Raw genomic sequence first — 27,635 nt, forward strand, 5'->3', positions numbered from 1 at the left:
AAGAACAGGAGTACTTGTGGCACCTTAGAGACTAACAAATTTATTAGAGCATAATCTTTCGTGGACTACAGCCCACTTCTACGAAAGCTTATGCTCTAATAAATTTGTTAGTCTCTAAGGTGCCACAAGTACTCCTGTTCTTCTTTTTGCGGATACAGACTAACACGGCTGCTACTCTGAAACCTGTCATTGCAGATATAGTAAGTCTCCTGGCCTGTCCAACTAGCGCACACAGTTCCTTCTGCAGATCTGCAGAGCGTGTGATGGATAGTCAAGGCAGCGAGAGTGCGAGCATATGTACGGGCTCTGGAGCTGGAAATGTGATACCCAGTCTGCCCTGCTCACTGCATAACAGCCACCAGCTAATTAGCTAATGTGCCCACACAGTCTCCATGCACAGCAGCCAGTGCAGACTGACATTCAGAGGGGAACTCTTCCCCCCCATTCTAATAATTCTCTCAGATTTGTGATCAGCCAAATGCTGACTCACAAAGCCCAAGCAAGTCAGTTTCAGATGATGATTTGCTGGCAGAGAACCTGTCTGTGCCTGACAACATGCTGGTGCTGATCTACTCACTAGGGAGAGGGATGCAGAGAGTCCCTTGTTAGAATAACAGGAAAGGATTGATTTAATCCAGTTAAAACCCCTCTTCAGCTACCCTCCAGAGATGCAACTCACAGACAACCAGTCTTAAGGGCCTGCAGTTTGATGCTCAGGCTCCAGTGATTAGGTCAGGAAATGGAACCCAGTAATTATCTATTTATTATTTCCAGACCTCACTGGGTGAGCCAAGAGCCCTATGTCTGCCAGGTTACTGCTTTCCAACGTGGGAGGGAAAACCGAAAAGGATTAACCCTACCCCCAGAAGAGGTGGGACATGACTGACGGGGAAAGGGAAGCCTGCAAGGGTATCATCCTCTCACCAAGAGAGGAGGTTTCCATGCAAGGTTTTTGTTTAGCTGGTTCACTGCAGCATCTTCAAGACTACTTGTTCCAATGGAACATTAGCAGGAGTGGATGGCGACAGAGGAGGGTGGCTTTGCAGCACAGACCCGGGGTGGGTGTTGACAGCACTGAAGCTGTCAGCCCAACTGCAACGTCTAAGAGGAAAAAAGGAACCCACCACACCACAATGAGATGTGCCCAGCGTTCCCCTCACTGCTTGCGGCAGGAGGAACCAACTTAGATATGGATTTTATGTACTGTGTTATTAATTATGTTAAGATACCTAGAGCCTTGGACGGATGGTTTTTTATTATTTTACATCTCAACACATAGAAAATACACTGGGTTTTCGGCCTTTTAAGGTATTTATATATAGGTGCAATCAGAGCAAAACTTGAAACACCCATCCCAAACTTCTCTGTAACCTGACACTGTCATTTCACCCCAAAGGGAGCAATTTCTCATAATCACAGCAAAGCGGTGTTTTCTGGATTTTATTTAGAAAAAAAACCTAACATCCTCCCCCCCCACTAAAAACAGTGACCAAATAACCCCTGAACAGCCATTGTGTGTGTATATATTTGTGAGATGCACACAAACATGCCCCTGGCCGGACTCGGGGTGGGGGTTTGTCCTACAGCACCTGCAACAGAGGGTTGGGGGGGGGGGGGGAAATCATATACACACCATTGGTTTTAAAAGTGTTGGTATAAAACTAGGTCCTGCATGTGCAGTTGGTTACACACCTGCTTAACCGTATACATGCAAGTAGCCCCGCTGAAGTCGACGGGACTGCCCACGTGTATGTGACTAAATACATGCCTGTTCGAAAGACAGGGTCTCTAGTAAGTGGTGGTGATGGGGATGTTATTTTCCAGCTTCCAAGAACCTGCTACAATGGTCAGTTGGTTTGTTGCTGATTTTTAAAGAACATTATTTTAAAAACACAGCTCACTGCTCCCTTCTTAAAAGCCATTTCCAGGTTTAAAACCATGGATGATCCCAGCTCCACTGAAACAAATGTTACAACTCCCCACTGAGGCCAGATTTCATCCCATACTTTTTAACTCCCCACAACCTCTGCAACTATTTTACCAAAAGTACATAAGATTGTTATAAAACAGAAGCAACTAAAACCTCATTTACTTTCACTCTTCATGCTCCTGGCTTAACATTTTGCGCCTCTCACAATTTGGACAACAGAAGGAGACTAGTCACTTTCACATTTTGCTTTTAGTCAATTTCATTTGAAGGCTCTAGTGACTTGCCTGATGCTACCACTGGCAAACACTGAAGGAGAAAGTTTATTTTCTTCACTTCATTTCAAATGCCTTGGAGAGATTATACATTTAAAGAATGCTAGCAATGTGTCTTCTGGGTTTTGGATACAGAAAGAATTCGGGTGGCTTCTGGGTGGAGGGAAGGGTCAGGGTGTGCGTGTACGTACGCACATGTAAGTACACAAAATCTAAATTTTATGCCACATTTTATCTGATGGTCTCTTTAAAGCAGCTGTGTGTGACTGGAGCCGTTGAAATAAGGGCCATGTTTTCATCTCTCTTTAATCTAGCCTCCAAATCTGTACCTCTACGTCTGCACCTGTTTTGCATCTACACATTGAACTGCTGAGCACCCAAACATCCAATTTTCACGCACAGAGGCCAGCTAAACATGCAAAAGATATAGCTGGCATTTAGATTTGGAGGCCTGAGCCTGGTAATTTGGCTCTTACCCTCTCATACAAAGAGAAGCCCCATTAGCCCTCACCTTAACAAGGACTCTGTTTAAATGAGCCAAACAGTTGTATCTTTGCTCCCCCCCTCCCCAGCCCCCAAGAACACACAAGGAGCAGTGGAAACAGGAAAACAGAGTTTTAAAATATTTAAAAAACAAGTAACAATTACAGAGGTCCATTAAATGCATTAGCGCTGCTGGAACATACTAAAGACAACACTTCTGTTCCTCTCTGCTGCACAAGCATTAATCACCTCTCCAGTCCTCTAAGTGGCACATTCAGACTGGACAAGGCAACACTCTCACCATGCCATGATACACGGACAGAAGTCCATCCGGATCCAAGCAACATGAAGCTCCCCCTCCCTCTCTCATACATGCTCTGCCCTGTATTTTGGCCAGGTTTGATTACGCCCAGGCTGCTTGAGTTCAGAGGCCTGTTTCTGCCCAGAGCCAGCACTGGGTCAGAATGAGCTGCAGCTGAAAAACACTCACAAACTGCAGAAGGGAGAGGGGGCGATCACGACAGAGGTGGCAGGCTCTCCCCTGCCAGGGCACAGATCAGCAGGGGATGTGAAATGTCAGAGGACAACGGATGCCCCCAAGGGATCTGTTCATACCACTGGTTTCCCACTAAATTCAGAGTCAAGGATTGGTTCTGGTATTCAAGGCCTTCCGTGAAAACGGCCCGTGATACCTCACCATGATACAAACCCACCTGTCACATTCCCAGGACAGCTACGTGCCACAAAGCAAAAGCAAAGCTCACGAACACGGGAGAGACGTTCCCGGGCTGCTGTGTCATGAGCGTGGCAGTGGCTTCCTGAAGGGATTAGAGTAACAAGCCTTAGGATGGAACGTGGAACTTGCTGGCCTTCCCGCCATACAACACAATCAGCAGAACGGCGAAAGGACAAACAGGAGACGTTTTGGAATATTTAATCCCAGTCACCATGGCAATAAGCATGGCATTAATGCCTAGATAAATAAAGGGGGCAGATATAACCCTTTGGCAGATGGGAGTCCAGCAGGTTTCTTATTGTAATCTGAGGACACACACTGCTGCATGAGCAATGCCTCCACAGCCTTCCCCCGCAGCCCCTTCTCTCACTGTTCAGCGGTAATGAACGAATGTTTCACATCTCAAGGGGAAAGGCACTTACAAAAAAAAAAAAAAATCAATAGTGAAAGGTTAATGTGCTCTGTTAACATCACTAAGGAGAACCATGTCATGGAAAATGAAAGGAGGAAGGCAACAGTGCCCTAAGAGGAGACGGCTGCTGACTCTGGTGTGGAGGGCAGTCTGAACAAGAACACGGTACCCATTTAAATTCATGTCAGCAGTGGGGGAGTTCAGAGGGCAGAGCTCCTCACTGGATGAAATTCACCTTTGTGCACAAAGCTACACACCACTGAAATCCCAGCGGAGCTTATACGGGGCCCAGACCTCAGACCAGCCCTCCTCATGGTAGGGGAGAGGGAGTCCCACCAAGAGACCTCAACCAGGATGGGACCGGCACAAACACACTGTCAATGGTGCAGTCCATGCCCCAAAGAGCTCACAGTCTAAAAGACAAGACAAATGGGTGAGAAACAAGGGGGTGATGGGGGTTGAGGGGTGGGGAAAGTAACACAAATAAAAGGTTTTAGCACCGATTGGGCTGTTGCTGCTGTATATTGCTTCGCACGGTATGGTTCTTTGAACAGACACAATTGGGGCTCCATGGCTCAGTTTCCCCTGCTGGTTCCCAGGAGACCCCAATACCCTGGTGTTTTGAATTCCTAACTGCAGGGAACGGGTCATAAGAACATAAGAATGGCCCTAGTGGGTCAGACCAAGGGTCCATCTAGCCCAGTATCCTGTCTTCCAACAGTGGCCAGTGCCAGGTGCCCAAAGGTAATGAACAGAACAGGTCATCATCCAGCGATCCATAATAATAGCCATTGATGGACCTATTCTCCAGGAATTTATCTAGTTCTTTTTTGAACCCTGTTATGGTCTTGGCCTTCACAACATCCTCTGGCAAAGAGTTCCACAGGGTCAATAGAAAACAAAACAAACTGTTTACATGGAGTATTTCAAATAACCATGAAAAGATTTAGACTCCTCTTAGGGTATATAAAGCCTCTTAAAAAAAAAAACCCACACAGCCTACACTTTGGACTTCAGCTAAAACTGACAAAGCCCTTTAAAAGTCAGAGGGAAACACCAATACACTAAACCCGTATGTTATCAGTGTTACAAATTAGGAGCCTGATTCTACAAGCCTAGCTCAGATGAGCAAGGTTCACTCAGATCAGCAAGCCCCACTTCAACAGAATTGCTCACCAGAGTAAGAGCTGCAAGACTGTGTCTTAGGGCTTGTCTACACCAAGGTTTCGTTCGAAATGAACTGGGATGTGAATCTACCCCACACTAGCCTGCCTTGAAATGAATGGTCCCTGTGGACCCTGCTGATGAATTCATAATTCCTTAGTGAGCTTTGAGCTAGTCCCATGCCAAAGCAGGGTAGATCAAAGCTCACTAAGGAACTGTTAATGTGCTATCAGCAAGATCCACACGGACAGTTAGTGCACCGCAGGCTAGTGCAAGGTAAATTTACACCCCAGCTTGACATAAGAACATAAGAAAGGCCGTACCGGGTCAGACCAAAGGTCTATCTAGCCCAGTATCCTGTCTACCGATAGTGGCCAATGCCAGGTGCCCCAGAGGGAGTGAACCTAACAGGCAATGATCAAGTGATCTCTCTCCTGCCATCCATCTCCATCCTCTGACAGACAGAGGCTAGGGACATCATTCCTTACTCGTTCCTTGACACCAACTAAATGTGTGTGTAGCCAAGCCCTTAGTTTTGATCTTTAGAAGGAGGGACAGCTCAAATGCCCTTATTACACGTTTGGTTCCTAAATGCATTTCACAGTTTATGCCAAGTGAGGAGCGCCTGAGACGTCTTCAATTTTGAGACTTTAGCACTGAGTAAAACAGGCCCAACTTTTCTAAATACATAAATCTGTGTAAACAAGAGCTCCTCTCTCTTTACCTGTCTTCTCGGTTGCGATCCAGCGAGTAGAACTGCTTCCGGAGCCACCTAAAAGGAAACACACACGGTCGTTTTACTACATAAATCTTGATTGCTCGGTATCCAACATTCTCTCCAGGCCTAATTCTGCCAGGCACTGAATTGTCCTCAACTCCCTTTGGTGTCATCCCCCCGCACCCATCAGAATGCCTGGCTGCCCCCCTGTGAAGCAGGTTAGTTTCTTATTGCAGACCTGTGTTCTGACATTTTTTTATGCACCCAGAACCCCTACTGCATGCAGGATCAGGTTCATCCTGATCATGGAGGAAGAGGAGGATCACTACCACAGCAGGTCAATGCAATGAAACCTTTTGCTTAGGGAGCCCTGGGCTCAAACCCTTTGTAGTTCATAAGTGGAATGAGGTGGGCCTCTCTCAGCCTAAGCTCTAAGTGGCTCCTTACTCAGATCCCAGAAGCTCCCGCACAATTGGCAGGTTTGCTGAGGTGACTCAGCACAAAAGCAAGCCTGGAAGAGGCGATGCTACCAGTGAGGATTCGGATGCCTTGGCAGAGCAGGGTGGGGTTGCAGGGATGCTGCAGGAAAGGACAAGACAGACAGCCATCTGGGCGCAGACCATGGTGTCTGGAGCCACAGAGAAATGGAGGAGGGCGAGGACTGAAGTGCATTGGCGGAGAAGGGCTCTGAGGACAAACTGGACCAAAGCAATGACGCGGCTGCCAAGTCAGGTGCTTGAGCAGAGCGGTGAGGGGGAAGCCAGCAGAGCGGCTGCCTGCCCTGTGCCCGCCTTGGTGTCATTAGCTCCTCACCTCCCTGATGCTCGCCTTACCTTTCGATTTGCAGGGGGGTGGGGGCTCGGAGAGTATCTCCCACCAGCCAGTTTAACCCTTTGATCCACATGTTGACTTCATCCTCGGATGTGGCTGTGAAAATAAAGAACAGGGCCCGTGAAGGAACGAGGCAGCCGCACTGACCCTGGCTTCCATGGAGGAAGCCCCGGCACAGCTGCAGCATGGCATGAGGAAGTGGATCCAGCCAGGCCAGGGGCCTAAACATCACCACAAGGTGGATCCGTATCAACCCCTCTTTCACCATCCATTGCCTAATATAAAAAAATACAGCACCCCTGTCTGTTCTCCCCTCCAGTGCCCACCCCTTCCCTGCACTGTCAGTAACTCCCACCTCGCTGATCTCTGATCCTCTCCTGCTCCCCATAACGTCTCCCTCAGACAGCAGTTCTCCCAGTGAGATTGTCTCCGGCCATCAGCTCTCACTACTAAGCTCTCACCCACATCTCTCTCAATACACATGACTAGTCGGTTCCTATTCACCTCCATACTCAGCGTTCTAAGCCACCTCGCTGACAAGGCCCTGGGGTTTCTTGGAGCCTGTTTGTTTTCAAGGAGCGAATTTCAGCTGCTCTTCAGACACAAGCAACAGCTATTTTTAGAATGTGCGCGGATTTCTTTTTAACCTCCCCATTGTTTGCTGTATCCTCTTTGAAGCTAGAAAATAACATCTCTCTCCCTGTGCGTTCCGGCAATCGCCGTGTAGAAGACACCGTTGTGTTGCATATGCAGAAGCCTGCACGGCTGCCCACCAAGGCTTGACTACAGGAGAAAGATGCACCGATTTGACTTAAATTGGTTTGTAAACCGATATAGAGAAATCAGTGCCGAAGGCTGTTTAGAGTGCCTTGTCTCAGTTTTAGTTTAAACCTGTTCCTAACTGACCTACGCTAATCTGAAACAAGCCACCCTTAAACCGAAATGAGAACGTCTACACTACCTTTGGCACTGATCTTAAGTTAAATGCTCCGAGGAGCATGCAATCAAAATGACCTTGCAAAGGCAAAGCTAACGGAGGGGACTGCCTACCTTGCAGGCTGAGAGTTTTCAGCCTGAACTCCATTCCATAGAGGACGACGAAACAGTGAGACGGGTCTGACCGGAAAGAGGGATCCTCCTGGTATCGGTCAAAATCTCGGGAATTATTTCCTGGACGAATCTCTTGGATTTCACGAATATCGACTGGGGGAAAAGAGGAAGGAAAAGGAAATGAGAGGACTGAAAATGTAGCAGAACAGCCATGGGGTATCTGAGTCTCAAACACACCAATGAAGGAGGGAACAGGGGAGAGGAGAGCATGGCCCAATGGTTAGGCATTAGCCTAGGACTGGGGAGGCTGAAGTTGAATTCTCTGCTCTGCCATAGATTCCTGCATGACCTCAGACAAATCACTTCATTTCAGCTTTCCCTTCTGCAAAACTGGCTCTGATTTATCCTAGGTGATTTATCACAAGGGTGTCTGGAGGATTCATTAGTAAATGGCCACTCAGTGTTCTGAAGCTGTAAAGCGCTACAAATGCCCTACAGATACATGCTATCCCTAGGCTTGTGCAGGTAGGCTGCCCTCTCTAGTAACCTTGCGGCTTGCACTTTTCATTGGCATCACGGCTGTTGGAAAGGCCCCAGGATCCCTCAGTCACTACAGAAGGCCCAGGGAAGGGCACTGATAACGTGACTATCATTATCCAAGGGTCTTCTGGGTACACAGGTGACATTAGCAGCCATTACACACTGTTGGTGCTAGACAAGGCCTAGGGGAGTTGGGCACCTAACTCTTTGAAAACCCAGACATAACAAACTACATTTGCCTGGATAAGTTGAAGGGCAGGGATGGGGAGGCTGCTTTATAAAACCATTCATCATTGCTTCACCTGCAATAAATCCCGTTCCATTCTGTGGAAGGACAAGGAGCCCGGGCAGGGATGGTGGTGTGGGGGCAATTTAATGACCCTCTGCAGCAGGCGTGTCTGTGTTTCACAAGCACTGGAATCCAGTTTTCTCCGCCATCTCGGCACAGTGACGTGGGAACTGGCGGATCCACCAGCATAGCTCCCTGCAGAGCCAGGGAGCAACAGCAGCTGGGCCTAGCTCAGCTTCAGCACAGTCGGGAGCAGACTCGGAGCAATTCCACGGCTGCTCCACAACCCGGAGAGGTGGCAAAGGAGGCCTCCTCCCAACAACCCCGGCATTACCTCCTACTCCAATCCTGGCACAGGAAGCATTTGACCTCTAGTTATTTTAACCCCCCCCTTCCCTGTTCTTATCCTGACCTGCCTCTCTCCTCCTTAAGAGGCTTGTGTTTATTGATGCGGTTACAGAGCCTTGCACAGCCAGACCCAGTGTCTAAGTGCAAGCTTCCTCTCACCCCAGCTGTGCACCTTAGCCCTGCCCTCAAAGGGGTTGAGAGGGCATTTCAATCTCCGGGACTTGTTCAGTCCTTGGTTTCTCAACTAAGAGACTCTCAGCTAGGGTCAGCTGTGGTGGTAGACATTTCTCTGGTGGGATCCCTTTTTACTGGATTGAGATCCACCAACTCTGTTCATGCAGGGGTTACTTGAGGTTGCACTTTTTAATGTTTTCCAACTCTCTTTCCCTACAGCCCCCTCCTGACTCAGATCATTCATCAAATATGGTTTGACCTAGAATCTCTGAACTCGGCTTACTCCACTGAAATCAACATGGATGGTGCCTTTGGTGTGAAGTCTGGTGGGTTAGCTTTGGACACAGTCAGGACAACACTTTCTACACTTTGAGAATGCCACTGAGTTTATAAACCCTGGTTGCTCGTAGTCTGTTACAGCTCATCACGCAGCTGCGAACTTTAACAAGCCTGCACGTGAACCGACAGTATGGAAGAGGGTCAAAAAGATCTGAACTGGACATAGTTTAATACATCAGTCAAAATCCAGGCTGATCAAACACATACACCAAGGTGTCACTGATCATGTATTACACTTATTGAGAGAGGAAAATTCTCAGAAACTCCCATACCACCGCACTCTCCCACCCAGTTTAGTTAAGCTGCAGTTTTAAAGTTCAAATCTATAATTTGAGGGACAAGGAGCTTCATAGACCTTTTTTTAAAAATGTGAAGGCAAACCAAGGTTGAAGTTTACTTTTAAAGTTACGTTTGGCTAGAAACGCAGGGGTAAAATTACTGCAAACGGGCCTTCACACAGCTTCCAAATCCCTGCCAAAATGTCTGACAGTCCACACTGTATATGCTCTGCCACGATACCGAAAGCTGCACCCTTCTGCTACGCCGTTTGATACTCGACATACCATCCTGTGCCCACTATAGACAATTCCTACTGGACCACAGTCTTCTTTTCTCCTCCAGTTCTCAGCCCCTTCCCAAGATTGCTATGCTAACATCTCAGCTCTTACCCTACACATACACGCCAAAACCCTTCCAAATAGAGTCAAGATCTTATCAAGATTTTCTCTTACTGACTAATACACATACACATTCAGAGTCTATATCCACCATTTCAACGGAAGTTGAAAAGCCACATCTATTGCCATCGCCAGCACCTCTACAAGTATCTCTATTCCACACCTTGTAAGTGGTTCTCAACCTTTCTATGCAGTGACCTCGTGTTACAACAGAAAAATGTTTTGGGACTCTCCTCCTCAAGTCTGGCCACAAAAAAAGGGAGTGTGAGCATAATGTGACCCCCCCCTCCCCAATTTGAGAATCCATGTGTTGCATGAGGGGGAGGGTAATTAACATTGTAAGTCATACAGCCAGCCTCTATAGCCAACCACTTTGATCCCATCCACTCTAGCAACACTAACCACAAACCTAACTGTAAGTATATCACTCACCAAACTAAGTGGGACACATTAGCACCTTAGCTCTTCCAGACAGAGTAGAATGAATGTTGCATGCAATGAATGACACTTTCATTGGCAAAAGATACAGAACTATTTCTGTCCGTTATACAACCAGTACGAAGCCTTGTCAAATTGCGATACTCAATCATAAGCATTTCTTATCTGCCAGATATGGATAATAGACAAGAGCAGTGAGATACGGGGGCAGAGTTAAGATTATTCGGAGTTCCTGAACATTTCATTCTCACATTTTCAAACAGTTCCCCCCACAAGCGTAACCACATCTTGGAATCATTTTACTATTTAAGGCTGTCGTTTTTTTTCCAAGCGAACAAAACAAATAATAAATAATAATAATTGTATAAATAAGGTTTTTCCTCCCTGAACTTATGGAAATGAACATACAACATGCAGTTCAGTTTAATCAAATCCAGTTTAACAAAGTTCCATAGCCTTGGAGCCGCCATGTATTTAGAATCTGTTCCTCTCCTAATTACGAGCTGTTTTCAAAACCATCATATTCTTCGGTTTAAACTACTGACCAGTGTCCCTTTCACTCTTCCCTGCAACCATTCCCACTCAAAATAGATCACACAAGCCACTTCTGTCCACGCCGCCCTTGCATGGATTCCCCTAGTGAGTCTAGCGATGAATAGGAATCACACTGGCCTCTGCCTCCCCGAGTGGTGCCAGGTTTGTATACATCTGCAGAGCTGCAAGCTCAGCTTGCCAGAGCCACTGTCTACATTAATGCAACACCAGCACATTTCCCTGGCCTTCCCCCAGCCAGATACGGCTGAATACCAAACATCTGGACGGCACTCAACCGGCCACAGGAAAAGCACAATGCAGGAACCAACAAAACAAAACCTGCCGCGTTCTAATTGTGGCTTATTCCCCACAGAATCAGAGAGAGGTTTCACTGAATCCAAGGTCTGTTCTGCTTCCAAAATGGAACCCTCCCCACAATCCAACAGGAAATCTCTCGTATTTTACTGCTCAGCAGTGACCAGAGAGCAAATATTTAAAAAAGGTATGAAAAGCAAATTCAACTACCGAAAACAACCCCCTAACTGGAATCCTTGTCATGAAGCATTTAAAGAAACACAAGCCCCTGATTCGGATCGGGTGAGGAGGGAGGTGGAAGGAGGATACAGGGTGGCCACCTGTCCCAATTTAAAGGGTTAACCTTCGCTTGCTACATGAGGTCAACAGGCTTTGGATCTGGCTCACACAGAAAATCCCAGCTTTGCTCTGGGACAGACAGAACAGCATCATTATGGGACATGGAGATGACAGCACAACAGGACAAATCTAAGAAGGAAGCAACCCTAGATGAAGGCGGCAGTGACTGAAAATCATGGCCCTCTCACAGCCCGCTGACAAGGTAACAGATTCCCACATCGCCAAAATCCCTAGCATGACTGACAACAGCTATTTCTTGGTTCTGCCAACTGGAGGCTCATCACTATATGCCTTCGATAATTTAGTGGAACCCCACTTGCTGTGGCTGGACCCGAGATGTGGGCGGACTTCAGATGCTACACCCCAGTCAGGGCTGGCACCAAGAACCTCATGGTGCAGATCTTACATTTGTCATATATGATACATTCATCTCAGGTTATGAACAGCCGGTACGTCAGCCTGTTTCCCCCAGGCGAGAGGTCCAGCAGAAAGGCAGCAGTGAAACGGGGCAACTTAAACTTCAGTTAGAACCTGAGTGCCCAAACCGTATCAGTGTGAAGACAGCATGCAGCTATAATGAATGCCAACAGCCTGCAGGATCAGACTGATTGGGACACAAGAACAGCCTTGCGGCTGTGGAAATCCTCCCCACCTCAGACTTGGCCGCCCTAGCGTCATGCTGCTGGGACACAGTGCAAGCCAGTAGGCACTCCCAACACGGAATGGAGCTCCAGAACATCCCAGCTACGGTCCTCTCAACACACCCAGCCAAGTGATCTCGCTTTAAGACAGCATCTAGAACAAGCAACGAGACGGAGAGGTTTCAAATTCGATGCAATCTATTTAAGCTGTGCCAAGATAGGACAGGGATGGGTTCACTGGCTGGATCTGAATGCAGGAGGGCAAGGGGACACCTCACTACCAGCCCTCCCCAGAGCAGATTCTGGGAAAGGATTTTGATTACTCTCAAAAAACAAGAACCACTTGCTTCCTGGAAAAGTGTTTCTTTAATCCTCAGGGGAACCGAATAATGACATTTGTGAGTCACATTTTCTAGACACCCAATGTTTCCAAGCAATTCAGAATACAGCTTACTGCAAACGTGGGCTGTAATTCTACCCTGGTGTAGTTCCACTCGCTGCACAGACAGGTGGAGTACCATGGCCCTTCATTTTAGTGCAGTTTATTTGCCTGGGTGGAAATCTGACATGCCAGCCAACAGCAGCACAGGCGGAAGGCTCTGGGCAGGACAGCAAACAAGTGTGTTCGCTCCTGACCAAGTATCAAACCACGGTAAGGAACACCTTACTAACTGCAACTCAAGTAACCTGGGACGTGCAGTTGGAGGAACTCTTCATCTGTTACCAGTGGGGTAGATTACAAATAGCGTTAAAACATTGGAAATAGAGGCCACCACTTGGATCCATTTGTCACTGCACGCCCATACATGCACACACATTTCAGTGCAACACCCCAAAGGTAGAAGGGTGCAGCTGATCCCCCAACTGCTGATTCAACTATTTAGGGTTGCCACCTGTCCTGGCTGTCTTGGAAGAACCCATATTTTTGACAGGGCTAGAAACTGCTATGAAGTTGATTGGCGTACACCGCCGTGTGCCTCCTGTTTGGCATAGGGCACAGCTAGCCTGTAGCAAGAACCACTTATGACTCCCCAACCCACAACCTTCAACTCCCTGCCAGTTCCCAGAGAGTGGCAGGGGATCAGTTCTCCCATTCAGGACTGTACAAGGCTCTTTGTAACACTTCTCTTCTCACCTCTGTCTAGTCACAGGAATCCCGACAGCACTGTCAACTGAGTCAACACAGAGCGCCAAACTTTATATATATATATAAATAAAATGGACTAACAGATCCAGAAATAATTCTTCCAAACACACAGTTTCCATGTGTCTACCTACCGATCTCATCACCACCCAGAGTCTGCGATACAAGGGGAATTCCATTCAGGGCCTCTTCCTTAACACAGGGGGGCCTTCCTTGTATTGAAGAGCAGCAGTGAAGATATGGTTTGCCTAAAAGCTCTATTGTTCATTCTTTCCTCCACCCCCCCCCCATGCACTACTTAATGCACAAAGAGCCAACCTCTGCTCTCAGCTGCACTAATTTCAATCAGAAGTAACTCCATGGAGAGTTCAGCTCAATGTATTTTACTGGGATCTTTACAGGATTTTATCTATTTTCAAGATGACACTTCACAGGGTAACCAGATAGCAAGTGTAAAAAATTGGGACGGGGGTGGGGGGGTATAGGTGCCTATCTAAGAAAAAGCCCCCAAAATCAGGACTGTCCCTATAAAATCAGGACACCTGGTCACCCTAATACTGCAGCATTCCACAGTAATGGTCCAACATGGCTTATGAGAGCGACAGTGCAGGGCTGCAGGCTATTCCTGTGAAGGACTTTAAATACAGGATGTGGCTAGAAGAGACTCAGCAGCTAGGTCTTCACTGGTTGAACAGGGCTGTTTTTACCATGGGATCACCAAGGCGCATTAGCTGTCCTGCTGTAAAAACAGAGTGGAGACAAATCACAGTTGTATCGTGTGATAAACTCGAGCGGGTCAACCCAGGCAGCCAGTATAATGCTGACCTATAGGCCTTGCAGCAAAACACAACAACTGCTGTGTCTCCATTCGGATTTTGCAGTGAGATAACTATCCTGCGTTAATTACTTCACTTTAAACAAAACAAAACAAAACCACGCCTCTGTCAGTGCAGAGAAAGCCGGGGTCTCAGTGCACACCTGACACTTGCATTCATGCAAATATATCACTTTTGGAGAAAAGCCAATCAAACCAGAAGCTTCTCAGAAACCCAAGCACCCACTCTTCTGGGAGTAACTGAGTTCACAGCACAAACTTGTCTCTCTCTGCTCCAAGAGGGAGCAGTGTGCCAACTGCTAGCCCAGAGTGCATAGCAGCTCACTGCTGCCTGTTCTGCTCTCTCTCAATTGCACAGACACACTTGCATGGGCATCTGGAGAGAATTGGGGTTTAGCACATACAATTTCTCTTCTCCCTTCTCAGCAGCTTCTTTTGAACCATGCAACAGCAGAATAGCCACTTTTCAGGGCTCTACTCATCTGCCACCCCTAGCAGCTCAAGAATCTCCCTGGCCCCTTCACATGTTACGAGCAAGATACTCCTTGGAGAGCAAGTGCACATGTGAAGGCCCTGATCTAACAGACACCGGAACATCCAAGTCGCTTTCCCTGGATGATTCTGTCTCCTTTCCATTTGATAAGCATCCATCCACCCAAACCTGTATCCTCCCAAAGAGGGGAGATGCCGACATGACTTAAGGGTTACTTCCCTGTTCATATCCAAGCTTCATCAACCCCATACATACCAACAGATACAGGGCAAGAATGCTCAGTGCTTCCCGCAGCCCCTTAGATTCATGCCTCGGTTCTCCCCCCAGGAGAATCCTCCAGCCCAAGGATTTTGCCCTCCTCTCTGTCCCTCCCACCCCTAGAAGCAACTGTAACATTCCGTCTGACAATAAAACAAACCCCATCTACTCCCACCTCAGTTCACAAGAGCCACAAATAAACAAGGACGACTTAGCCCACACCAGCCACTCCCCTGAAGGGAAACAGGAAGCCCAGAGCCCCTCCACAGACTGCAAGCTTGGTCCTGTTTTCCACAAGGAATGCGTTGGCCAGAGGTTATTGATCCCTCATGCTTGGGTTGGGTTACACTTTCACTAAGCCTTGTTAGCACCTGCATTCTTGGGACGTGCAGAACGAGTCCTGCGGCTTTATTAACTGGAAGAGGGTAGTTGGGTTGGAGGATTGTGCTGGAGGGCTGAGGGGGGGCAGCGTACACCTGGACCGGTGAAGGGGGCTGAAACAGAAATCAGAAGCTAGCCAGCTTGGCGCCATCCGGACACTTTCCAGTGATTCTGGAACAGGGAACAACTCTCAGGAACACGTTCAAGGATGGAAAGCCTAATATAAGATCAGGGGTCGGCAACCTTTGGCATGTGGCTCACCAGGGTAAGCACCCTGACGGGNAAACCACTGAGCTATCCCTCCCCCTCACCTTATACCAGTGAGGTAGGCATGTTAGTGTCATTGTGAACATGGCTGAGATCAGATGTAGGCTAGTTTTCAGATATGTTCTTCCCTCCCTTCCCTTCCTTTGTTTAGTGATGCAATAGTAGCTGTTGCAAAAATGTTTGCTAGGATTTGCTGATTATTTCTGTATGAGGTTACAAAATAACATTTCAGTAAAGTATGCAGAACTATCTACAGTGCAAGTGGACAGCTTTTCACTCCATTTATCCATGCATGGCAGGTGAAACAAATATTGAGCACAGAAAATCAATCTGTATCTCAAGGATCTTACTTTATCAGGGGTAGGCCAATTGCAGCTCCCACTGGCCGCGGTTCACAGTCCCAGGCCAATGGGGGCTGCGGGAAGCTGTGCGGGCCGAGGGATGTGCTGGCTGCCGCTTCCCGCCGCCCCCATTGGCCTGGAGCGGCGAACCGCAGCCAGTGGGAGCCGCGATCGGCCAAACCTGCGGACGCGGCAGGTAAACAAACCGGCCCGGCCAGCCAGGGTGCTTACCCTGGCGAGCCGCGTGCCAAAGGTTGCCGACCCCTGTATTAGATCCACCCCCAGCTTTGCTTAGCCTCTCAAGTGCCACCCCATGCACAGCTCACCTGCTTACGCCACCTCCCAGCTTCTTCCATTCTGGCTAGGAGGTCGGGGTACTGACTTTAACAACATCCTGCCCCAGGGAGCAGTAGTCACCCCTTAGCTCATCAGAACAGCACGCAGCAGAAGCGAACTGCGGGCAAACCTGCCTAACCTCAGACTGTGGGAAGGCGGGTGGTTTTCTCAGGCCTGCTCCAAGATCTGACCACTGGCTGACACAACTATGACCATGACACTGCACAGGGGAGAGGAGGAAGAGAGCAATAGGTCCTGTCCAGGAAGATTGACTGCTCTTGGGATGCCCGTTGTCCAGAGTCCCTTTCAGCCAGGAAATGGATGATTCTGGTCTTTAAAATATTGACCGGCATTAGTCAAATGTGAAACAGCATCTATGGGGAGAGGGGTCAGCCAAGAGGAAAGAGGGGAGCAGAGAGCTGGGAGGCAAGATGAGACACGGAAAAGGGGGCTCAGATCTCAGAGGAGGAGGAGGAATGGGGCTGAAGGCAGATGTAGGGCAGCTCCAGGAGTGGAGTGCTGGGGAACTCCAGAGGACAAAAGAGGCTCATGAGGAAAGTGGATAGAGCTGCCCCTGAAGATGTGGAAAATGGATTTTAAACACCCCCTTTGTTTTCCAACAGGCCAAGAATAGTCAAATATATGTAAATTAGCAATTATGTTTATGTAAATTTGTCTGGTCCCTCACACGCACCTTGGAAGGATTACACTGTAGATGTGCTTGGGCAGACAACTTGGCTTCTTAGCTTTGCACAGCATGGAGTGCATCAAGACCTCGCATCGCACTACCAGAGAGATGATCCACTCCGTATTCTCCTCACACACACACAGTTACCCACCAGACTTGGGAACCCAAATTTACCTCAGGTCAAAATGATGGCAGACTGCAGTCATCATGCGTTTCTAAACCTTTGGTGCGGGTTTCCTATTTAAAACTGGCCTCAAAAGAGCCTGCAGCCAATGTCCCAGGGCACTGATGGGTAAAGAGTGAGGCGACAACAAAGGAAGCCAAATCACCTGCTGATGGTTAAGTGTGTCCTCAGTTGCGGCAAGCACTACAGAATCACAAGGTCCTCCCCTTGAGTCTCCAGCATCCTTGGGAGCAGGAGAGAGAGCCACACGCAGATGGTGACCAAGGATTGACGCACACTGGTGGTTTTCTGAATTCCACTCAACTGCGGCTGGCCAGCTCCCACTTCAGCAGAAGCCAGCGTGAGTCTCCAAGTAGCTTGGCCCAACCATGCCATCACAGCAGAGTCAGTGTCTTTGTCGCTGAGGTCAGTAAAGCCCATCCAGAAGTCCTTAACTTTGACCGAGGTCTTAAGAAGCTCTCTCTCAGGGAATGGAGATGTGAAGCGGTGCCCATTGTCTCTTCACGTGGAGAGAGTCCACTTCTCAAACTAGGTGATGGCATGCCGGTGTTTTACCATAGCATTCACACCTGGCTACTGTGCTTTGCTTTCTGTGTTTTGCCCCATGTTCACTCCCCCCATGTCATGTCTAACCTGACCTGACCCCCGAGGAAGAAGTTTGAAGCCTTCTATGGACCAGTCAAATTCCTACAATCCATCCAAACTCCCCTCCCCAGGAACTGCTCCGACTGCTCTCAATAAGCACTGCTTGGGGCTGGTTGAAAGCTTTCACATTACAGTTCGTACAGCATTTATATTTGTTCCTGCAGCTGCCCTTGTAAGTCAGGTCCACAGCTTGTCCTGGAACCTTGTGCTGGGTGGATCAGGGCAAATTTAGCTTCACAGAGATAGATGGGTGGTGATGTTTTCTTAATTCCACAATAGTTTCCAGCACCTTAATTTCCTCCCTTCTCATGGCCTCAGCAACAGGATGTTTATGGCATACTAATGCCATCAGCATCTACTGTAATTTGAAGAGCAGCTAGCAAAAGACACAAAAACTAACAGAAAAAAAAATTGTAAGTACATCAGATGCAGGAAGCCTGCCAAACAATCAGTGGGGCTACTGGACAATCAAGGTGCTAAAGCAGCACTTAAGAAAGACAAGGCTGTTGTGGAGATGCTATATTAATTCTTTGCATCTGTCTTCACTGTGGATGATGCAAGGGAGATTCCCACACCTCAGCCATTCTTTTTAGGTGACAAATCTGAGGATCTGTCCCAGATTGAGGTGTCATTACAGGAGGTTGTGGAACAAACTGATAAATTAAACAGTAATAAATCATCAGGGCTAGGTGGGATTCACCCAAGACTTCTGAAGGACTCAGATATGAAACTGCAGAACCACTAACCATGGTACGTAACCTATCACTTAAATCAGCCTCTGGACCAGATGACCGAAGGATAGCTAATGAAATGCTAATTTTTTAAAAAAGGGCTCAAGAGGTGATCCTGGCAATTACAGGCTGCAGAGACAATGCGTAACTCTTGATGAGTGGAGTGGGGGGCACAATTTAAAGATTCGAGGTGGGCATGTGACCACTCCACATGTCGCCTCTGGGCTGAGGAGCAGCAGGGGAACCAGGAGCACCAGCGAACGAGCACCTCGGGGAGCATCTCACGGCAGATGGGCTCTGTGGGCAGGGGCCAGCTCCAGGGGGCATTGCCAGCTGGTGCTCGTCTCCTTCAGGGGAGAAGGAAGAGCACATCAGGGGTGCAGCTCAGAGCTGTGCTGCCGGCACTGCTGGCGGAGCGTCTGGCCATGCAGCGGTGGAACAGCTCGGGAGGCAGGGCTGCTGGGCAGCCAGCCAGCGCCCCAGCTCCCACTGTGCAGAGAGCCAGGACCCAAGTGGCTCCCACCAGCTCCTGGCAGGACATGACCGTTTTCAAACTGTGGGGTGCATCCCCCTAGGGCCACCACACAGTTTGAAAACCTCTGTGCTAAATGGAAGGCAGAAATCTGGGGGGCGGGGGGGGAGGGAGGGGCATGACCTTGTGTGCCCCACCCCGTGCGTCACCTCTGACAGGCTGGTAAGTCTAACTTTAGTACTAGGGAAACTGGTTGAAACTGTAGGAAAGAACAGAATTATCAGACACAGATGAACATGATATGTTGGGGGAAGAGTCAACATGGCTTTTGTAAAGGGAGATCATGCCACACCAAGCTATTCGAATTCTTTGAGGGGGTCAACGAACATGTGGACAAGAGTGATCCAGTGGATAGTGTACGGTAACTCCTCACTTAAAGTCGTCCTGGTTAACATTGTTTCATTGTTACGTTGCTGATCAATTAGGAAACATGCTTGTTTAAAGTTGTGCAATGCTCCCTTCTAAGTCGTTTGGCAGCAGCTTGCTTTGTCTGCTGCTTGCAGGAAGAGCAGCCCCTTGCAGCTAGCTGGTGGGGGCTTGGAACCAGGGTGGACCGGCAGTCCCCTATCAGCTCCCCCCTCCCCTAAGTTCCCTGTGCTGCAGCCACCCAGCAGCCTAGCAATTGCAGCTGTCCCTCCCGCCACTGCCATGTGCTGCACCTGCCCTCTGCCTTGGAGCTGCTCCCCGAGACTCCTGATTGCTGTGCGGGGGGGAGGAAAGGAAGAGGAGGGCTAATGTCAGGGTGTCCCCCTCCCCCCTGCTCCTGCACCCCGCTTACCCCATCTTCCATAGAGCAGGGGGGATACACCAGGGCTCAGGATGGAGGGAGCTTGCAGCAGCTGAGATCTCAGCAAGCTGATCTAATTAACAAGACAGTGTACTTAAAGGGGAAATGCGCATATTTTTCTCTCACATATACCCCCTCCCTCCATTCCTGCTGCCTCATAGAGTGAGAGAGTTAACCCTTGAGGGCTGAGCCAATTGCTAGTTCACCATTTAGCAGTAAGGGATATATCCTACCCTCTGACTCCTCCACCTCAACCAAGCTTCACAATCATCATCACTGTGTACCAGTATTAAATTGTTTGTTTAAAACTTATAGTGTGAGTGTGTGTGAGAGAGAGAGAGAGAGAGAGGAGAGATTTACATTAATTCTTATGGGGAAATTGGATTCGCTTAACATCGTTTCGCTTAAAGTCACATTTTTCAGGAACATAACTACAACGTTAAGTGAGGAGTTACTGTACTCGGACTTTCAGAAAGCCTTTGACAAGGTCCCACACCAAAGGCTCCTAAGCAAAGTAAGCAGTCATGGGATAAGAGGGAAGGTCCTCTCGTGAATCAGTAACTGATTAAAATATAGAAATCAAAGTGTACAAATGAATGGTCAGTTTCACAGTGGAGAGAGGTAAATAGGAATCTGTACTGGGACCAATGCAGTTCAACATATTCATAAATGATCTGGAACAAGGGGTAAACAGTGAGGTGGCAAAGTTTGCAGATGATACTAAAGTTAATAAGTTAAGTCAAAAGCTGACTGAAGAGTTACAAAGGGATCTTACAAAACTGGGTGACTGGACAACAAAATGGCAGATGAAATTCAATGTTGATAAATGCAAAGCAATGAACATTGGAAAATATAATCCCAACTATATATACACAAAATGAGAGGATCTAAATTAGCTGTTACCACTCAAGAAAGAGATCTTGGAGTCACCGTGGATAGTTCTCTGAAAACATCTGCTCAACATACAATGGCAGTCAAAAAACTAACAGAATGTTAGGAATATTAGGTAATAAAACAGAAAATATCAGAATGCCACTAAAGAAATCCATGGTTCACCTAACCTTGAATATACTTCATACAGCACTGGTCACCCCATCTCATAAAAGATATATTAGAATTTTTAAAAGTACAAAATAAGGCAAGTTAAATGATTAGGGGTATGGAACAGCTTCCATCTGAAGACATTAAAAAGAATGGGACTGTTCATCTTAGAAAAGAGATGACTAAGGGGGAATATGATAGAGGTCTATAAAATCATTAATGGTGCAGAGAACATGAGAGCAAGGGGTCACCCAATAAAATGAATAGGGAGCAGGCTTAAAAAAAACAATAGGAAGTAAGTACTTCTTCACACAACGCATAGTCAACCTGTGAAATTTGTTGCCAGGGGATGTTGTGAAAGCCAAAAGCAAGGTGGATAAAAATCAATTTTTTAAATTTAAAATCAGATTTTTTTGATAAAATGCTTTTTGAGGAAAAAAACCTACCTAAAGATAGTTTTAATTAAGATACATTATAGCTCAAAAATGATATCCCATCATGGAATAGAGATTATAAATTCTATAGTATGAGACAATATATTCATGTAATGTTTAAGAAAAGTTTTGTAAATGAGTTCCAATAGTTCATGGATTAGGGATCCAATCTTATAGGGTTCCAGGGACTTCTGTATAGATTATTTAGGTTAATCTTTCTATCTACCCAATGGGACTCAGTGCTCAGTCTAGAAGATACCATCAGAGATGCTTAGTTTTGCAGTTCTCAAACTGTGGATTTGTCTCTCCAGAGACATAACATGCTTGTTAACAGCAAAAATGTTTTTAAATAAATAAAATATATAGAGGTGAGAAATAACAGACCTCAACCCTATTGTCCCTCTGCAAATTTGTGTACACAGAGTCAATTCCATACCTCTCTCTAAAAGTGAGATGTTTCAAAAAGTTCAATGAATAGAAGATTGTTGGGGGTGGAATAGATCTGGACAAGGAGAAGAAGTCTGGAGATAAATATGAGAAGGGAGGGACAGGCAGTAGAAACAAAAATGAAACTGTTTGAGCAGCATATTCCAGAAGTCTTGAGGTCTTTCTGAGTGTAGCCTTCATTGATTTGAGATCTACCATACCATTCTCTCACTAGAAGGGAAAACCTATAATGGCAGAAGGCCGTAAAAGAGACCCAGTTTGGGAATATTTTTATGAAGTTCCTCTACCTATGGGTAAGACAGGCATATGTGCAAAATGCAAACAGTGTAACAAAGAAAAAATGCAAGGCCTGGTTGCCGGAATGAAACAACATCATGAGAAGTCTTCCTTCTCAGGAGGAAGCTCATTGATGATGATGAAAGGAACATGTAGGATCTTCAGGTTGGTAAACTTTTATTTCATACTTCTTTCTTAAGGACTGCCTGTCTTCCTTCTGGACTATTCTTGAATTCTCATGTTTGAGCAAAAAATATAGTTGTTATTCTATGGTACTATCATTTTAGATGCATTTGTGATAAAAAAATAAATTGCTGAAATACAAAGATCTTCTTTTTACAATTTTCACCTTTAAAGTTGTACTGAGTGTCAGTGAATGCAATGAGTAATACTAAATGAGCAGTATGGTAATAATAATTAAATAACTGCATTGACTTATTTTGTTTAGGAGAATCCATCCTCAACATACAGAATTCTGAAGACTATCCACCTTCAAGATCATTTCCTATAGTTTCACAGTTATCTGCCAATGATAGTGTTTCAGTCACATCATGTATGTCACATAGCCACAGTAGATAGATGCACACTTGATCATTACCTGTTAGGTTCATTCCCTCTGGGGCACCTGGCATTGGCCACTGTCAGTAGACAGGATACTGGGCTGGATGGACCTTTGATCTGACCCAGTATGGCCATTCTTATGTTCTTATATCACTTGTAGCAAAAAGGGGGAAAAAAATCTCCATCATCCAGAAACAACCATAAATAAGTTTGTGATAAGAACCAGCAGATTACAAAAAGAGGTAATTGATGAAAAAATTGCCCGGTCTGTTTATGCAACAAACTCTCCTTTCCATATGATTGAGAACCCACGCTTCATTAACATGGTTCAGTCATTAAGACCAGGATACAGTCCACCAACAGAGCCAGATGTTGCAGGCAAATTGCTGGATAAAGTGTATGAAAGAGAAATTGAGCAATGTGCAAAAGGTCTAGAGGGTAAAATTGTTAACCTGAGTCTTGATGGGTGGAGCAATGTCCGCAATGATCCTGTCGTATGTGCTTGTGTGATGACGGAAGAAGGGAATGTCTTCCTTACAGAAACAATTGATACATCAGGAAATGCACACACAGCAGAATACTTACAAGAAATAGCAGTAAAGGCTATAACAAACTGAAAAAAATTTCAAATGTCTAGTACACAGCTCAGTCACAGAAAATGCTGCAAATATAGCCAAGATGAGAAGAAATTATTTAGGAGTGAAGAGAGTCCCAAGCGAACATCATACGGTTGCAGTGCTTATTTGATGCACCTCCTAGCCAAAGACTTCGGTGTTCCAGAAATAAAGGCTAATGTTGTTGAATTGCAAAATACTTCCGTAACAACCACTTTGCAGCAGCTGCTCTGAAAAAAAGTGGGAAGAACCAAGTTAACTCTCCCACAAGATGTGCGATGGAACTCAGCAGTGGACTGTTTTGAGCACTATATCAAGAACTGGCCTAATCAGATGACAGTTTGTGAACAAAATCGTGAAAAGATAGATGGAACTGTCACAGCCAAAGTTCTCAACATTGGACTTAAGAGAAATGTTGAACACATGCTGAGTACCCTGAAGCCTATTTCTGTAGCCTTGAACAAAATGCAGCGAAATAGGTGTTTTATTGCTGACGCTGTTCAAATTTGGAAGGAACCGAGTGAGATCTTAAAAAGAGAAATATGCAATGACAGAGTTAAATTACAAGCATTAAAAAAACGAATGGGACAAGCACTATCTCCAGCTCATTTTCTTGCAAATATTCTCAATACTCGGTACCAAGATCAAACCTTAACTGCTGAGGAAGATGAGTTGGCTATGACATGGACATCCAGCAATCATCCCTCCATAATGCCAATTATAATAAACTTCAGAGCTAAGGGTGAACCATTCAAGAAATATATGTTTGCTGATGATGTTTTAAAGAAAGTCACACCATTGAACTGGTGGAAGTCACTTAAGCACTTGGATTCAGAGACTGTTGATGTGATAATCTCACTTTTAACAGCAGTAGCTTCTTCTGCCAGTGTAGAAAGAAAAGTTTCTTCCTTTCATTCCAAATTGAAAAATCATTTGGGACCTGAAAAAGCAGGAAAGCTTGTTTTTCTTTTCCAGATTACAAACAAACAGGAAAATGAAGGTGAAGGTGACTGAGTTAGCTGCAGAAGCCAATATTTTAAGTTTCTCATGTTGACCTGGCTGACACAGGCCATTTAATTTTTGTGGGTTTTTTTTTTAATATTTAATTTAACTATTTTAGTTAAAAGCAATTTTAACAAAAACAAATTTGATTTTAAAAAACTTGAATGTTTAACTAAATTCAAAAATTCATATGCTTGTTTTGTTAAAATATTATATGTTTGCTGTTGAAAAAAAATCCAGAATAATTAATGTTGTTGTTTTAGTTAAATAAAACAATTTAAATGTCTGTCTGGTGATGTTCTCCTCCTAATACAGCATGGCAAGAAAATCCTCCAAATATTAATGATTAACCTGTTGAATTGGAGATATTTATGAAGTCATTGGGAGGTGAACTATCTGCTTCAATTACCTTTGGTAAATGAAATAACCAAACAATCATTCATTTTCCGATACAGCTGTAAAACTAATCTGAAGAGTTTTCAAAATAAATCACCTTAAAAATGTATAGTGTGTACCTTCTAAAAATGAAACCTAAATCTATCTCTGAGTTTTGAAGAATATGTATTAAGGTTATAACAACCAACAAGAATGCACTTTTATGTAGAAATCCATGATTAAATCGAGTCTTCCTGACTAGTGATTTAAATCATGGCCAAAAGTATAATTAGGTTAAAAAAAGAATTAGGTAAGTTCACGGAGGATAGGTCCATTGATGGCTATTAGCCAGGATGGTCAGGGACGCAACCCCATGCCCTGGGTGTCCCTAAATCTCTGACTGCCAGATGCAGGACTGGAAAACGGGGGATGGATCCCTTGATAATTGCCCTGTTCTGTTCATTCCCTCTGAAGTACCTGGCATTGGCCCTGTCAGAAGACGGGATACTGGGCTAGATGGACCATTGGTCTGACCAGTATGGCCGTTCTTATGTTCAGTTATACCTGTGCAATCCACTGTCTTCCAATCTGGACCTCAGGAATGCCAGCTCAAAGCCATTAACATCCAGGGGCTGCACAGATGTAACCCAGCACAGAAATTACAGGAGAGCAGAGAGAAAGAATGGTCTAGGGGTTAAGGCCCTAGCCTAGGAAGACCTGGGTTCCAGTCCATGGTCTGCCACGGACTTCCTGTATGACCTTGGCCCAGTCACTTAGCTTCTCTATGCCTCAGTCCCCCATCTGCAAGATGGGGATAATAGTACTGCTCTACCTCCCAGGAGTGTTGCGAGAATAAGTGTGGTAAAGATTGTGAGGAGCTCATATACTAGGATAATTGGGGACATATGAGCACACTGGAGAGATAAGATAATTTTCTTGCACTCAGGAGATAGAAAGAGCCCAGCTTGATGTTAAAACAAACATCTTATTATCTGAGCCAATCCAATATGGACTCAATGAGACACAACATGCAGAGAGTCCCACATTACAATTTTTTGCTGCCACTGTACAGGACAGAATCCCACATTAGGGAAAGTCAGATTTGGGGTCTGTGTACTGATGAACAAGATTTCTTTGAAGTGGTCAGGTTATACCAAACCACAACTATGCTTAATGTCAATCTCTGCTAGTCTCATGGATCCCCCCTACCTATAGCCTTAGTCTTCTCTGTCTTTTTTTACTATATGTGCTTTGGCTGTCCTACCCATAAGGAAGGATCCCTAGAGCACAAGTACTGATTTCCTGTCTCCAAGTCAGATACCGGATGATGTTAACCTTTAAACCACAGTGTCATTACACTAATTGGCTTTTCAGAATCAGGCAAGCACTTAAATAAAGAAGTCAACATTTGACCTCACAGAGAAATCAGCTTTACCTAAGCCCATTATATAGTCAAGTTTTTAAACACCATTCCTTAGCCCCAATTGACATGGGTTTAGGGTTGGTTTTTGGGGGGATGGATTTTAGTTATTGATATTTTGGGTCATTTACAATAAGACATTACATTGCTTTAAGAAATTTTAAAAAGTGATTCAGAGATCCCTATGGTCAAATCAGAAACCAAGACTCAAAACCGAATGACTGGACCAACAAATTGAGATGGGAGGCCTGGCTCTGCCACATTTCAAAAGGGTGGCACAAATTAGACCAGTATTGGAATGGATCTCTAAAGGAGAGAATCCATCATGGATACAGATTGAACAGAAACTGGCAAATCCAATCTCGTTATAGAATTGTGCACTGAACTTGTATCCCAAAATTCTGTCACTCATGAATAAGCCCCATCATTTTCAGTTTAATCCGATTTTGACCAAAAAAATCCCGGGTTTTACAAAAAGTATGCGTTTCTTTTTCCGATTTTCACCCTAACTTTTGTATCATTCTATATATAAAAAATAACGTGTTTTATTAGGAAAATACAATACATTATATGTGTTATGATAATACATTAGTCTGTGTGTATATGCAAAGCTGCCTGTTGAAGTAAGGCTATGTATTAGTCTAGAAGAGACACACAATAAACAAACAGGCAGGCATGCAAGCTCTGAAGTGTGTGCACGTCTGAACGTACTGATGAATCTCACACCCACCACATACACATTTCAAACTGTTAGCAGATAACGGTTTAAAAGATTTGACACACTAAAATGGGAAGAAAACGAAAATCTGTCTCAGACTACGTTTCAGAACACAAGGAAGTATTCAAAAGTTTAAAACAAACAAAACAAAAACAGGAGAAAAGGATGAAGTTGAGTGTACGCACTGCAAACCATGTGGTCTAATTATTAAATGTAAATATTTATAGGCTAATAGTTCTAAGGCTACAACAGTAAACTGTTTATTAAAAGGAAAAGTTTTATTTGGGGATTAGAAATATTGTTTTCTTAAACTCCAAGGTGGCATTGTGTTTTGAGTTCTATTTTAGTTCTGCAGCAAACTACATTGAATTCCACTCATCAAAGCATTAATCTACTGAACACCTTTTTCCCCTGTCCTTCAGTCCACCAAAATAAACCCCAATATTTATTCAGAAAAAGTAATCTTTTTTTGCACCGATTTTCACCTTTTCGGTTGTTATAGTAATAAACACTGAGAAATTCCCAGGAACATTTAAATAAAAGAAAAACCAAAAACGAAGGGCCCGACCCATGAAATATCTCCCGCCACTTAAAGTGGGTTCAGTTAGAAGGAATTAGCTTATCCCAGTCTTCCCCTTGTACCCCTTCTAAAATCAATCTCTGGTTGCAAGGAAAGTGTACCAGTCCTTAAAGTTATTTCAGATTTAAAACTCATCCAACCGGCACATAATCACCCCGATACAAAGCTTTCTACGTACACAACATCTGAACCTTTTAGGACACCCCGCATTCAACCAAGCACTGACTGCATGTTAATTTTAAAATTTCCCCATAGCTTGACGGGTTGATTTGAAAGACAATCCACTGGGAAGTGAGAAAGAAAATAAAAATGTGG

At 45.5% G+C, this 27,635-nt stretch overlaps 1 protein-coding gene across 5 annotated transcripts in view; it reads right to left on the minus strand.

The window, feature by feature from the left end:
• PLCG1 (phospholipase C gamma 1) overlaps positions 1–27,635 on the minus strand; it is a 98,247-nt gene that overhangs the window by 48,244 nt on the left and 22,368 nt on the right. For all 5 annotated transcript variants that reach the window (XM_034787325.1, XM_034787329.1, XM_034787326.1 and 2 more), the window contains 3 exons: positions 7,597–7,749; positions 6,549–6,642; positions 5,722–5,769 (listed from right to left, as the gene is read on the minus strand). In XM_034787325.1, the coding sequence (XP_034643216.1) occupies positions 5,722–5,769; positions 6,549–6,642; positions 7,597–7,749 (295 nt within the window). The remainder of the gene's footprint in view (positions 1–5,721; positions 5,770–6,548; positions 6,643–7,596; positions 7,750–27,635) is intronic.

Source organism: Trachemys scripta, chromosome 12 (assembly GCF_013100865.1).
Source record: "Trachemys scripta elegans isolate TJP31775 chromosome 12, CAS_Tse_1.0, whole genome shotgun sequence".
NCBI lineage: Eukaryota > Metazoa > Chordata > Testudines > Emydidae > Trachemys > Trachemys scripta.